Source organism: Eretmochelys imbricata, chromosome 4, assembly GCF_965152235.1.
Source record: "Eretmochelys imbricata isolate rEreImb1 chromosome 4, rEreImb1.hap1, whole genome shotgun sequence".
NCBI lineage: Eukaryota > Metazoa > Chordata > Testudines > Cheloniidae > Eretmochelys > Eretmochelys imbricata.
Window position 1 is genome coordinate 139419861 of NC_135575.1, and position 15196 is coordinate 139435056.

General features: G+C 38.4%; 1 protein-coding gene across 2 annotated transcripts in view; it reads left to right on the forward strand.

Annotated features, from left to right (window-relative positions):
- ATRN (attractin) overlaps positions 1-15196 on the forward strand; it is a 268648-nt gene that overhangs the window by 126690 nt on the left and 126762 nt on the right. For both annotated transcript variants that reach the window (XR_013346039.1, XM_077816039.1), the window contains exons 16-20: positions 1123-1339; positions 3897-4082; positions 6033-6266; positions 7747-7884; positions 13988-14081. Coding sequence is in view for 1 of the 2 variants with exons in the window: in XM_077816039.1 (XP_077672165.1) it covers positions 1123-1339; positions 3897-4082; positions 6033-6266; positions 7747-7884; positions 13988-14081 (869 nt within the window). In the remaining variant the exon portion in view is untranslated. The remainder of the gene's footprint in view (positions 1-1122; positions 1340-3896; positions 4083-6032; positions 6267-7746; positions 7885-13987; positions 14082-15196) is intronic.

Consider the following 15196-nt stretch of genomic DNA (forward strand, 5'->3'; position numbering starts at 1 on the left):
TGTGAGGCAAGGGGGAGATACACAGAATATTGTAAAAGTACATGGTTTTCAAAACTCAAGGCTTTTAGATACCATGGTGATGAGTGCTGTATAAATTGATGAACTTGATGGCCATTCCCATAAGCTCTCTAACATTTGAACTTTTTTTAGAAAGGATGTTGTTCACTTTCCTCTGGTTACTTTATTGCTTAGAGAGTTGGAAATGGTGAGGGTTTTAGAAAAACTATGCAGATTTTTAAGGAATCTTTTGGTTTTAGTTTATATTTGTATGTTTTATTGTTTTAGCAAGTTTTGTAATTTCTACAAATAGCTTTGGTAGAAAGCCACACTGTATCTGGTATTTGAACTCTGCCTTTCACTGATGTGCTGCTTTCACTCTGATAATGACCTTCTGAGGGAGAGTGCTCACTGATTAAGAGCTGAGTGATTGCAGCTTGTCAGTTCGTTTGTAGTTCCTCTGAAAAAATGTGGCCTGATTTTTTCAGAGGTGCTGGGTACCCACATTGCTTCAGTAAGTGTTGCAGGTTTAAGTTAAGCAAAGATAAAATGTTTTGAAGTAGGCAGATTACTTTGTGAGTGCTCCCAATGATAGTAACTGTTTTCATTGCTAAGATAAACTATTTGTAGCCGTTTTCTTCAAGTTGCCGTTGCGTTCTGTATAACAATCACCCCAGAAAACTGCTATTTCCATTTCTAACCTTTTACAATACACTCATGAGCATCTAAGGCCAACTCTTCTTGGTAATTTCAGAATTGTTCAGGTTTGATATATTTAAATGTTCTGCCTCCTCTCTAGTGCTTACCTTTTTTCAGCTATTTAAACACTATGTGTGGAGTGGTTTGGGAGATGGGAGGGAGTGTGTTTTAAATTAGATAAATAAGGCACATGCCTGAAGGATGTTAATTCTCCAGTTGATGTGCTCTGTAAGTCCAGTGGGACTGAGAAAGCAATATGCCCTTAATTAATGTTTGCACCTCCAAATCTGGTAGAGCGGTTCATACACATTGCATGACGTTAGTTTTTTGTTTGTTTATTTGTTTGTTTTTAAAGTCCTGCTTCTTAACTATGCGAAGTGATAAAATTGTGGTGTTCATTCAATCGAACATTTATTTTATCTCTAGCCCAAAACTTTGACCCCATGGGTTGGGCTGCGGAAGATCAATGTGTCGTACTGGTGCTGGGAAGACATGTCTCCATTTACAAACACCTTGCTCCAGTGGCTGCCTGGGGAACCAAGTGATGCTGGATTTTGTGGATATTTAGCTGAGCCTTATCAGCAGGGATTGAAGGCCGCAACATGTATCAACCAAGTTAATGGCAGTATCTGTGAAAGGCCTGGTAAATATGCGGCTGATAAAAATTTTTCTGTTTTTGTGGGAAACTAGTTGAGAAGTATTTTACTGTCTTAAGTAATACAAATAAGATTCCCCCCAATTAAATTTTGAATGTTTGCATCATTCAGTAACCAAACAGACCAGTTTGAACAATAGCTTTTTTTTTAGTTATTCTGTACAAAAATCAGGTATTTAAAAAACCAGCAGAAGTACAGTGAGACTGTTCAGCAATAATTAGCTTTAAAACTTTCTCCCAACTGTATATTTGTATGTGACATTGAGGTTAATTATGGTATGGAACAATCTTCTTACTAAAAAATAAAAACTATTCTCTACCTGAATTTTTTTTGTACATGTTGTCTAGCCAGAGGATAATTTTTTTGAAGTTTAAAGTTAATTGAGCAAAACACTTTGGAAATATGAGAGTTTTGAAAAAGGAGGTTATTTGCTTTTGGAAAAGCCCTCTATCATTTTTGGAACTGCATATCTTTAAAACGGCTGGGTCTATTAACTCTCCATTTTAGACAGTTATTCTGAATAACAATTAGAGCCTTCTTTTTAATATTTTAGAAAGGCTGGCTGATTACATATCTAAATTAGCCACACCAATGTAAGTCCTGCTCTGCGCTAGTACAGGATAAAGTTAGAGATGAAGATGTTTGCAGAAACTTTCTCACAACATTTTAACCTAGTCTATAACTAGTTTAAAACTTAACTTGGTCTGTGTCTGTCCCTTTTGATCTGAGAATGGTTCGTCTAAATTGTCATCTAATGGATTAAGCACCGGACTAGGAGCCAAAAATTCTTGAGTTAGAATTCTGGTTCTAATACTGATTTGATCTGTAGCATTGGTCAAGTTGGTCAAGTTACTAAACCTTTATCCCTCTCTTCCACATGTAAAATGCTGACACAATTAACTTCACAAAAGTGTGAGGAGGACTATATGGATAACGTATATGCAGCACTATAAAGATATAAATAGCAATAACATTCAAGTTGTTTCCTTTCAGTTTTACTCTGTATTTGTACTGAAGATAATTCATAATGACTGAAAAATGAATTTGTTGTAACAGATATATTTCCTACTGCGTGGATCTTATATTGTAAAGTTTCTCATCATGGCCATGTTACAGATGAAATGACTCAGTTCAGCAACAACTGAATGAAATACTCAAACTAAATTTTGAGAGATTTTTCAATTAGTAGTACAGTTGGGCTAATTATTTTTTGGCAAATAAACTGATCACTGAAAAATGCAGTTTCGGCCAACCCGAAACTATTCACAAACTGGGCACGAGTTAATCACATAGTTTTTTGACCAAACCAAAAATATCAAAACATTTTGGCAGTGCCATTTTGTTTTGACCAGACTCAAAAAGTTTGTTTCAGCTTTGGGCATTTTGACAAAAGCAATGGAGTTCATTCACAAAATGCATAGTGGCAATTTGTAGTCATTCATAAAGACAATGAATAGGTTCTGAGCCAGGGAAAGAGAGTGAGAATGACTACCGGTATATTGACTGGTGGTTAGGGTTTTCGCCTAAAGTGTGAGAAACCAGAGTTTAAGTCCCTGTTTCCGAGACTATTTAATTATTTATACAAAGCAGAACAGGTTCAACGGGGGAGACTGAGACCTGGTCTACACTAATGGTGTAAGTCGATCTAAGTTATGCTAGTTCCGTTATGTAACTGAAGTCGATGTAGTTTAGATCAATTTACAGCGGTGTCCACACTGTGCTGTGTTGACAGGAGACAGTCTCCCCTCGACATAGCTTCTGCCTCTCAGGGAGATGAGAGTGCTCTCCCATAGACTTAGGGGTGCCAATATTGCTGGTAGTGTAGACGTGGCCTGAGAGAGCACCATACTAGAATATCCCGTAGCCAGGACCCTGTCCTGCAGTGGGGGAGACCCAAATTCAAGTTAATTTCTCCACATCAAGCAGAAGGGGGAATTGAACCCAGGAAAGTATATTAACCACTAGTGTAACGATTACAGTAGAAGGTTTCAGAGTAACAGCCGTGTTAGTCTGTATTCGCAAAAAGAAAAGGAGTACTTGTGGCACCTTAGAGAAATTGGTTAGTCTCTAAGGTGCCACAAGTACTCCTTTTCTTTTTGCGATTACAATAGAAGTCATCTTCCCCCTGCCCTACATTTTGTGAATCTAGTTCTTTTTTGCATTTATGAAAATACCTGAAATTGGAACAAAAAAATTTCAAGTTAGGTTAAAACTAAATGTTTTGTTTCAACCCAACTCAGTTTTTTTTTTGACTTCTTGATTCATCATAAATTTTGAAAATATTTTATTTTGGTTCAACCTGAAACGAAGCTGTCTTCAATTTTTCAGAACTGCCAGCAAACCAAAAAAAAAAATCCAGTATTCACCCAGCTCTAGTATATTTGTCACACTGAACTTCCCAGTTTGGCTAGTTGACAAAGAGCGATTCACCTCTATTTTTTTTTAATTGTGCAAATGAGCAAGGGCCTGTAATTTACTACCATAAAATAGAATATTGTGTAATCTGTTTTCTCATGTCATTGAGTGTTGTTTCTTAATGCCCAGCTAACCACAGTGCCAAGCAATGTCGCACGCCCTGTGCCTTGAGGACGGCGTGTGGAGAATGCACGAGTGGCAGCTCTGAATGCATGTGGTGCAGTAACATGAAACAGTGCGTGGACTCAAATGCTTACGTGGCCTCTTTCCCCTATGGCCAGTGTATGGAGTGGTACACCATGAGCAGTTGTCCACGTGAGTAATTTCCTCTGTACCTGGAAAGACGGTCTAAGAAAGCTTGGCTTAGATAAATTGTTAACAAATTTCATGTGACAAAATCATAAGCAGTTACATAGTGTTAGAAAAATCACAGATCCCTGATTGGATGAGCTTTACAAATGTAAGGACTAATCCTTGAACATGCTATGTTTCATGGAAGGTGTTGAGCAGGATTGTGCCCTAAAGTATGGCTCTAACCTAAACAGCAAATAATGTAAGCTCTCAAATGGGGTTATGAAAACTCAGATTTTTCAGGAAGAAAACATATCCAATATTTTTTTTCAGAATTTTTTCAGTTTTTCAACTTGTCATTCTGAAATGTTTAAATCAGCAAAACATATGTAAAATATTTTTGCTAAGTCAGAAGTATTCATTTCTAATTTGATCCGTTATTTAAAAGGAGAGCTATTCTAAAAGTTAAACAGCAGTGAGGAGAACATCAAGGTTCTCGTTTTGTATATTTTGAAACCATAAAGAGGTTATAGAATTTTGTAGGAGCCTTGTGGGAATGGGGGTCTAGGTAAAGTCATTGGTAATAGAGAATGGTGTAGTTGGGGGAAATGAATTATCATTAAATATTTGAGGGGGAAATTAGGGGGCTGAGTTTGCTAGGATCTAGAAACTGGTGGAAGCTGGTCAAGAAATCCGATGATACAGTTCTGGACGAAGCTGACTAGCATCTTATTTTTCATTCTACAGTATTTTATGCAATAGGTTGTTTCTTTTCATTCTCTCTTCAGTGAATATGAAAATTGCTTATAAACACTGTATAATGGTTAGTTTTGAATTATTAATTCATAAATAGATAGCTGGTATTTTACTCCACATGCTTGAAGTTGAAGGAAGTGATAGGAGATGTGATTGAATGGAGCAAAGTAATAGAAGCATATTGTTCTGCCTCTAAAGTCAAAATGCAAACACTGCCAAGAATTCAATAGTTAAGATAGAAAGACATTATACTCCTCTCTGAGTACAGAAAATCTTCCTTCATTTGTTCAAGATCAAATCTGTGATTGAATGAAACTGTGTATTGAAGCAGAATAGCACAACATTGAGGTTGCTCCTGCAAATAAGACAAATTCTATGTCATCACGGAAACAGTCCCACTTATTACAAGGAACTGAGGAATAGCTAACGGGTGTGTGGAATTTACACCCTAGCTCAGCAGGATGCTGGGCTTGAGGGATCTTCATATGCCCCCTAATTGTTGAGTTTGCTTTAGAATGTTTTGCGTCTGCATGGTGCTGCACTCCATTTCTACCAAGTGGTTCTGTGGAGACAGTAGCCTGAGGACAAATTACCTTGATAACCCCTTCTTTCTAATTTAGGTTTATATTTGATATAGAAGCATGTAATATAAGCTGTATATGGTGCATGTATAAATAAAGTGGGGTACATCTCAGTAAAGATTTGAAACAGGTCATTGGTTAATCAAATTAAAACTGTTTCTTTCCTTCATTTGGAGACCGTGTATTTCATGTTTCTAATATTTTATTGTAAATAAGACCGTTATAATTCACATAGTTAATTGAAAACATTCAGCAACATTTTAGTGTGCACTGTTTAATTCTTAGAAAGGGACTGGGTGTTTTTCTGCTGTTTATTGGCTTTCTCTGTAACTGGTTAAATGATTTAGACTCTGTGCCTTACTTCACCAATTTGGATAACAGGCTGTTTTTTTTGTTTGTTTTGTTTAGTTTGTAATAAAGTTTAAAAGCAAGCTTTGAGATTGTCGGATTAAGTACACTAATAGAAATTCATGAAAATACATCTGTTTATAAATGTATTAGAATAAATGTTGATTCCAACTTGTAAGGATCAGTCTCAAGATCAGTAAAAGGCATATGAAGATTCTTATTTCAAATATTGTCTTGTATTGTGAGGTATCCAGTGGTTTATTTTACCATTTGACATTTATTTTCAAAGCTGCAAACTGTTCTGGCTACTGCACATGTAGTCATTGTTTGGAACAGCCTGGCTGTGGTTGGTGTACGGACCCTAGTAACACAGGAAAGGGGAAATGCATGGAAGGCTCCTACAGAGGTCCAGTAAAGATGCCATCTGCACCAACAACAGGAAAATACTACCTGGAACCCATCCTTAATGTCAGCATGTGTCCAGCAGAGAACAAATACAACTGGTCCTTTATCCAGTGTCCAGGTAACTGAGCAGAAGTTTTTTTTAAAAATTGAAACGCTTCAGAGGTCATAAAACTTAGACTATGTCTACACTGGCAATTGAACGACAAAACTTTTGTCTTTCAGAGGTGTTAAACCCTCCCCCTCCACCCAAGACAAAAGTTTAGCCACAGCAAGTGCCAGTGTGAATGCCGCTCGTTGGAACGAGAGGTTTTTTGTTGGCAGGAGAGCAAACAAACAGCGGCTACACTCAGTGACTTTTAGCGGCACAGCTGTGGTGATACAGCCATGTCACTAAAAGCCCGGGGTGAAAGTAGTAATAAACTCTTACTGGTACAGGGGCCTGGCTCCAGGCCCCCGGAAGGGGCAGGGCCTCGGGTGGAAGGGGCGGGGCTGCGGGGGTCAGCCTCCACCAGCCAGCCCATCTGTGCTGCCTGGCCCGTGCTGCCTTGGGCTCCGGCGGCGATTTAAAAGGGCCCGGGGCTCTGGCTGCTGCTGCGGCGGTGGCAGCCGGGAGCCCTGGGGCCTTTTAAATTGCTGAGCCCGGGGAAGCTGCCCTTACCCCCGCCCCCTGTGTCGGGATCCTACCAGCAGGGCCGCCAACCTAAGGAGGGTTCTTTGCCATGGCAGCATTTAACGTTGCTGCCCCTTTTGCCACCCCCTCCCACCTGGCCATTGGTGGCCCTACTGGTGCAGTCCCTACCGGCAGGGCCGCCGACAGCGGGAGGCAAAAGGGGCAGCAACAGTGCTTTAACGTCGGCTGGTATGGGCTGGTACCGGCTCCTTACTGGTACGCTGAACCGTACCAGCCCACTTTCACCCCTGCTAAAAGCTGTGTAGTGTAGACATAGCCTTAGACTCCAGGTGAAAGACCAAATGCTTAAACGATTGCAGAACTTAATTTCCTGTTACTAAATGAAGAGAAAAAAAGTGAAATATGCACAAAGAATGTAAATTTGATTTTGAAAAGGAAGGAGTCCACAGTCAGACTACAGCATTTTAGTCTTTATATTAATCACTTTTGAGTATATTTAAACAGGAAGAATGAATGAAAATAAGAAGAAATGCAGTTCTGGTTTTCTAAATAAAATATTCAGTTGACTATTAGCAAGGCCCAGTTTCTTATGCAGCACATTTATGTTGAATTATCTAGTGAAGATCCCAGAATTGTGTGGACTGCCTGCCTCCCTCCAACCCCATGAACCTCTCCCTATTGTTAATTCCAGTCCAGTCAGAGGAGTATTTCTGTTATATACTTTGGTAATCAATTTATTTTATACCTCTCTAACATTTTATATTTGAACAGTTATCTTCGTGATGATCTCAGATGTCACGGCCCATAGCATGAGAACCAGGGTCTCTTTGCAATTCAGAACTTGCATGAGGTAGTTCCATTTGTAAAGTGATTAAACTGCTAACCCAAAATGCAGATCAGATTCTTCAGACACTCTATGATACACTACATTTGAGCACAACTACCAAGTATCTCTTTGTTTCCTCAGCCTGCCAGTGCAATGGGCACAGTAAATGTGTAAATGAAAGCATCTGTGAAAAGTGTGAGAACCTGACAACTGGCAAACACTGTGAGACTTGTATATCTGGCTACTATGGAGATCCTACTAATGGAGGAACATGCCAGTGTAAGTGAAGTCTTAAATCTGTAGTATAATCAAATCTCGGGGGTTTTATACTGCAGCTTATCACCATAGTATCTGAGTGCAAATCAGATCCCTCTTAGTGTATATCAGCTAATGTATTTCATTTATTACATACCCAAACTACACTAAAAGAACATTAAGGTTGCAAAGCCAAGCTCTCAAAAACTAGGAAATGCCAGGATGAAGGCTGTCTGTGCAACATTAATTCAATCCTCCTGTGCATATGCATTATGAGAGAGTCTTGTCAAACATCACATAAGTCTGTGGCAAAATGAGGGGTAGAACTCATGCTGTGTGCTGAATGAGATGGGAATTCTGTGGAGACAAAAATAGCATGGGAGTATGTAATTTTAAAAAAAACTTAGCATAACAAATAGGCCCAAGAGGGCCAAATTAAGCTTGTACAGACTTCCTGACTGTCGTTAGTTTTGCTGAGGGGAAGTCTGTTGCTGGAAATATCTTCTTACACATGAGACATACTGCTTGATTTAAGGTAACTCAAGCAGTATGTCTCATGTGTAAGATTAGATGTCCTACTAAAAGAGATGCTCTAGTTTAGCCAAAGTTTTGGGCACAATACAGAAATCACTTGATGAAACTTTGTGACCTGTGCTATTCAGGACATCTTATTCGATTATCATAATGATCTCTTCCATCTCTAAAGCCTATGACCCATTGCGGATAATGTAAAAATTCCATGGTCCTTTTTTTTTAAAAGCAGTAGTATTAATCCCAGTGTTTTGGTAGCAAATCAAGCTGGAATTTGCCCTTTACCGTACAGTATCGAAGTTCTTCCTTTTGTTTTAGTTAGACACTGTATTCTTTAGTTAGACACTGTCAGACTGCTTTCAGAGTAGCAGCCGTGTCAGTCTGTATTCGCAAAAAGAAAAGGAGGACTTGTGGCACCTTAGAGACTAACCAATTTATTTGAGAATAGGCTTTCGTGAGCTACAGCTCACTTCATCGAATGCATCCGTAACTCACGAAAGCTTATGCTGAAATAAATTGGTTAGTCTCTAAGATGCCACAAGTACTCCTTTTCTTTTTGTCAGACTGCTGTGCATTGTTAAAACGTTGCCATATTTCACTGCAATTTCAGTGGTGGAGTAAGTGAAACCCCATTGGAATTACATTTAAAATTGAAAGATTCTTTGGGGGTCCTTAAGAAAGAAAAGCTTTATAAAAATATAAGATACTGTTAGCCAAAATTGGTATTTTTGATAAACAGGTATTGGCAGTACTGGGAAATGAATATGGTAGGCATGATGTTATATACTTAATACAACATTAAACCATGTAATATCTATGTGAATTATTATTGCTGGTATTTTTAAACTGACTTTACATAGGGTGCCTTGAGGTACAGAGTTATGAGTGGCCCAAGCTATTCAATGAATTGGAGAGTGAGCTGGCAATAGAAGGCATGAATTTTTACTCCCAGCATTCAGTTCTAACTGATGGATTACAGTGTGTCCCTGTGACACAGAATGTGACATAGAATAAGATACTTTTTGAGGGGTCAGGGCGGGTCCAGCTTATTTATCTGAGCATGATACAGAAACAGTTTATGTTGTTGCTCACGTGTTGTATGACTCTTTTGCTTCTGTGGCGCCAACTACGTCAACCATTTCTCCTGCAACATCGTGCCATTGGTGAAGTTCTTCTGAGCTGAGACCCGGAACAATGAGATGGTTGTCCTGGCCTTGGCCTGCATCGTCAGTGTCAGGTCCTTGCTGATCTCTTTCCTGTACATCTTGGTGTACCTGTGGCCTGGGCCAAGGTATTCTGATCAGCAGGACAAAGCTAGTTCCGTGCTGTACACTCTGATTATTCCGCTGCTGAAAGCCATGATCTACAGCCTAAGGAATAAGGAATAATAGTTTAAAGAGGCACAGAGGGGAAGGCTTCCTGTCACAGTCTGTGATTAGCATCCTCCCACCCGTCCATACCTCCAGAGAACCTCCCCCAAGCAGAGTTTTCTATAACACATAAAATGAGAAGAGCCAGAGACTCAATGACCTCCACTAGGGACTTGGCTAATGAAAGTCTGTCAAAGGTGGAAAGCACTGAAGCAGAGATTTTCAATGGACCGAAGGGAGTTAAATGCTCAAATCCGTTCATATGCTGTGAGAGTGGAATGTCTTTCTCTCTTAGTATCCTTATAAAATCCCAAACCAAATTCTATTCAAAGGTATGGAAAATGCTGGAAACCATGCTAAGTATTAATAGGTTGGCAATTAACATTTAATCCATAGCTAATAAAGCTAGTAGGTAATGTCAGAAGAAAAAAATTACTGTAAGGTATTTGGCCAACTTTTTAGTTTACCCTCATTCTTTCAGTATCTACTGTGAAGGTGAACAAAACAGTTCGACCAATGAGGGCTAGCCTGGATTATAGATGGAGACCAGGGAGGCATGGCTACATCCCATGGTGCCAGAGCAATTGCTAGCCAGTTGTAGCTGTTTTTTGTTGGAAAGGCTGCCACTGGTGAATTCCTAGAGTTTGTTACAGGCACTGGATTGGCAGGTGTGTACTAGGAGCAGTCTTCTGTTATCTTAACCCTTTACACTGCCTCCTTTTTTCTCCTCTGAGATTATTTGGGTATTAATTCCTCTTTGTTCTGTCTGTATTGGTCAGTTTGTTGCACCCTGTGTTTCAGTCACAGCCTTTGGGGGAGCGTGAATACTTGGAAGCAGTTGTGTGTTCACCAGCTATTGGTGGTGATTGTGTTTGTATGGTATGATTAACATACCTTTGATTTACAGGATTGCAATTTTAGTCAGTTGGTTTTGGTAGTATGGCATAGCATGGGTTAGATTCCCCCTGAAATGGGATAAAATTAATGTCAGAAGGATGGCAGGGTTGGTGTTTCCAACTTTTTCAAGGATGGAAGTTGGAAAAAATCCTTCTTTCCTGTGAATTGAACTCTTGTATATGACTTGGTGGCTGACTTGTGCATTGGTCTACATAGAACTGTGATCAGGTCTTGGAATAGTTGTAGGCTTCAGAATAATGTAGGCTTTTTGACCCTAAAAATGTTGGCATACTTGGAATTTGAGTGACAAAAAGTGTGAGAAGGTGACAGCAAAAAGTGGGGGTAGCTGAGGTCTTCCCCTTTTTCCTTCTTGCCAAGATAGGTTACTTTAGGATGCTGCTGTTTTTAAGGTTTAATAAAGCTATGGCCACTTGGTCGAAAGAGAGTTCTTTCCCCTTTTCTTATTGGCCCCTTGCCATTTGCAATATCAGAAAGACAATAACCAGATGCTAGCTAATTCCCGCTTCAGCAGCTGCTTTTTAAAAATAGTGTTGTCTTGTGTAGAACAGAGCATTAATAACAAAGGGCAGAAAATATAACCAATCGAAACACAAAAATAGCAGTCAGGGAGCTTTCTCTAGTTTATCCGGTATTTCTGAATTGTCCGATGGAACTTTCACATGAAGAAATATTAGTGCTAGATAAAAATACTATTTGGAAGAAAAGAGAAGGCACTGTTAGCCCTGAGATCAGATACATTTCCTCTCTAGTGATGATTCTAAAAGGGTGCTGCCTGGAACACTTGCTGGCGGTCCACAGGCAGCTGGTTGGTGATAGGGTGCTGCACTTGCCCCTGTGAGTTGCTAAATTGCACTGAAAGACAGCTAAACTACATAAATCCTTTTCCATGCAAAGGGTGCAGTAGCTGCCACTGAGATGTTATGCAGTCATGAATGAGGAGAGAGTTTGCCCTCATGACAGTGAATAAGAATGGAGGTGGTCCCTGAGATAATCCTCTGTATTTTGCAGTCTGCACTGAGGAAAAAGCCTGAAGAACTCTGCTCTATGGGAGTGCTAATCTATAGTCCATAAGTTGTTTTGGCTTTTATGAGGTCCTCAGTGGATAAAAATTGACTATTTAAAATAAATAAAATGCACGTTTTTAAATCAAATTGGATTTTCCAATTTAAATTAAATGCAGGAATTTAAAAAAAAAAACTATGAAAAAAATGGAAATTGGCATCGTCGTCCTATGTTAAGGCCAAAATGTATTATACTCTATCATTTAAATTAAATACAAGAAATAATAAGCAGTACATGTTTTCTGCCAAGTTTTAAAGAAAATCAGACTGCTCTACTGGTGGAAGTCACTGGCTAAGTACCTGAAACCAGTTTGCTGAAGTGTTAAATCAGTGTTGGACAGCAGTACCCTTTTGTTCAGGTGCAGAGAGAACATTTTCTTTTCAGTTTATTCAACTAGTTCAGTTTAATAACTAGTTCATTCAAAGTTAAGAAACCAATTGGGAGTTGAAAAAGCAGGTAAGTTTTTTTTTTTTATCTTCTTTCAAACTATGGATAGATGTGAGGAGGAGATCTGCTTCTGAAATCTTGAAGGACAGGGTGACCAGAAATAATCAGTTCAGTTTACTGATTACAGATAATGCTTCTTTGGTTTAATAAATCAGTTAGTTTTAAATACAAAATATGTTTTGGTAAACTTCGATATTTTTTTCGAACGTATCCAGCACATTTAAGCTTGTTTTATTGAGTTAAAGAGAATCAACCTTTGAAAAATAACTAAAAAGTACGAATGCAAAAGGCAATTCAAATCAGTGATTTAAATCAAGGTTTTCTGCTTGCTTATTTAAATCATGATTAAAATCAGTGATGTAAATTGATCTAATTTAAATCAATCCTCCCTGATAAGGTAAAATAATTTACAGCAGGAGGCTGAAGAATCTGCTTTTATACTCATCTAAGTGTCTAGTTCAGTACTTCTTCAGAAGCCATGTATGTTCCCCTTTCACACACATTCCTTGTGAAGATACAGGGCATGAGCCTGCCTTTCAGTCCTTTGGTTGGACAGCTCACAAAAGGAATCTAGGCACCATATGAAAGGAACTTTGAGAGCCTGTCATCTAATTTTCATCTAGCATCCAGAAAGATGTTGATAAATTGGAGAGAGTTCAATGAAGAACTGTGAGAATGATTAAAGAAAACATACTTTATAGCGATCGACTCAAGGAATTTAATCTGTTTATTTTAACAAAGAGAAGGTAAAGGGGCGACTTGATTACAATCTGTAAGTATCTACATGGGGAACAAATATTTACTAATGGACTCTTCAGTCTAGCAGAGAAAGATATAACATGAGCCAGCGGGTGAAAGTTAAAGCTAAACAATTCAGACTGGAAATAAGGAATACATTTTTAACAGGGAGGGTAATTAAGCAATGGAACAACCTACAAGGGGCCAGGATGGATTCTCTATCAGGACGTTTCTCTGAAAGATATGCCCTAAGAATTATTTTTGGGGAAGTTCTCTGGCCTGTGTTATATAGGAGGTCAAACTAGATGATCACAATGTTCCCTTCTAGCCTTGGAATCTATGAACCTTTGAATTATATTAAATTAACTGCAAAGAAAAAATTTCTTGTACTTTTATTACTCCTTTATGAATAAAGATGTCAGAGTTTTTTCTGCTTGTTTAACATTGGAAATACTAGGAATATCAAGTCTTCGTTTTTCCTGGAGAAACCTTCAGCTCCCCAAAGAAGAGGTAGAAGTGTTGAATTGTTCACACAGAGCTTTTCTCCAAAATGTTTGTCAGGAGTTTGAGTAAAATAGGTATTAGTATTGTTTTTTGGTATTGTAAATATAGACCAGTTCCTCCCTTTTTGAATTTTCATTCCCTTGTGATATCATCACATTAGTACACCAGTTCTTCAAAGTGTCATCCAGCAGAAATGGGGCAGTTGAGGATTCATAGATTTATTTATTTATTTATTTATTTATTTATTTTAAGGCCAGAAGGGACCATTTTGATCACCTAGTCTGACTTCTTGCATAACAAAGACCAGAGAACTTCACCCAGTGATTTCTGTATATGGTGATACTTTTAATGTTAACCCCACCCCCAAAAAACATAAAACAAACCAAAAAGCTGATATTGAGGTCTTTAAGCATCATAAACAAGCAAATGGGCACAAGTACATTTTTGGTTTGTAGTTAACCTTTAACACATCTCAGTTCTCTGCCTAAATGTTTTAATCACTGTAAACAAATCTGTCCATACTGTTTTACTCAAAACCTACTTTATCTCCTTTACAGCTTGCAAGTGTAATGGTCATGCCTCTATCTGTAATACAAATACAGGAAAGTGTTTCTGTACTACCAAAGGAATTAAAGGAGATGAGTGTCAACTGTGAGTTGCCATTTCTTATAAATATTTGCTATCCAAAGACTGTACATAATAAAGTAATTCTAAATAATGAAAAATGTATTTATTTAGTATGGCATTAAACATTTCCCAGTGCTGACATTTAACTAACTTTACCGTCAGTGAAATCAGCAGTAGTTTTTATATTGTGGTAGTGAGCAAAATGGTTTTCTCAAGATTACTATATTAAGAGTTTATCAACTGAGAGAGAACATTTTATACAGATTTTAAAAGATGAAAAGTAAGATTTTTTTTTCTTCAGAATTTACATACCGCTGCACATATTCCTATTTAAAAAAAAAAATAGATGTGAACTGTCATTTTTAGGGCACTTTGTTTAAGCAGTTCCTGCAGGGGTGGAGAGTCAATATATAGGAAATATAGATAAATCTGAGGTAAGTTTTGAAAGAGATTTGAACAAGCTCTGTTTTAAAGGAGCACAATGAGGTATAAACAGTCACAAAGTATAAGTGTAGAAAAAGTTTTTATAAAACCCTACTCTGCATCTGTCTTATCTGTTTAGATTTTAAGCTCTATGGAGCAGAGACTGTCTGCTGTTGTGTTTGTACAGTGCCTTGCACCATTCTTAAGCACTACTGTAATCATAGAAATATGGGTCTGGAAGGGGCCTTGAGAGATCATCAAGTGCAGCCCCCTGCACTGACTCATGACCAACTAAACCTACACCATTCCTGTCAGGTGGGTGTTCAACCTGTTCTTAAACCTGCAGTGATGGAGATTCCACAGTCTCCCTTGGAAGCCTATTCCGGTGTTTAACTATCCTTAGAGTTAGAAAGTTTGTCCAAATATCCAATCTAAATGACCCTTGCTGCAGATTAGGGTCATTACTTCTTGTCCTTCCTTCAGTGGACATGGAGAATAATTGATCACTGTCCTCTTTTCATACCAGCACATACTTGAAAACTGTTATCAGGTCCCCACTCAGTTGTCTTTTTTTCAAGACTAAACATATCTAATTATTTTAACCTTTCCTCATAGGTCCGTTTTTTAAAACCTTTTTATTATTTTTGGTAGCTCTTCTATAAACGTTCTCCATTCTCCCCTCCCCCTTTTTCTTGAAATGTGGTGCCCAGAAGTGG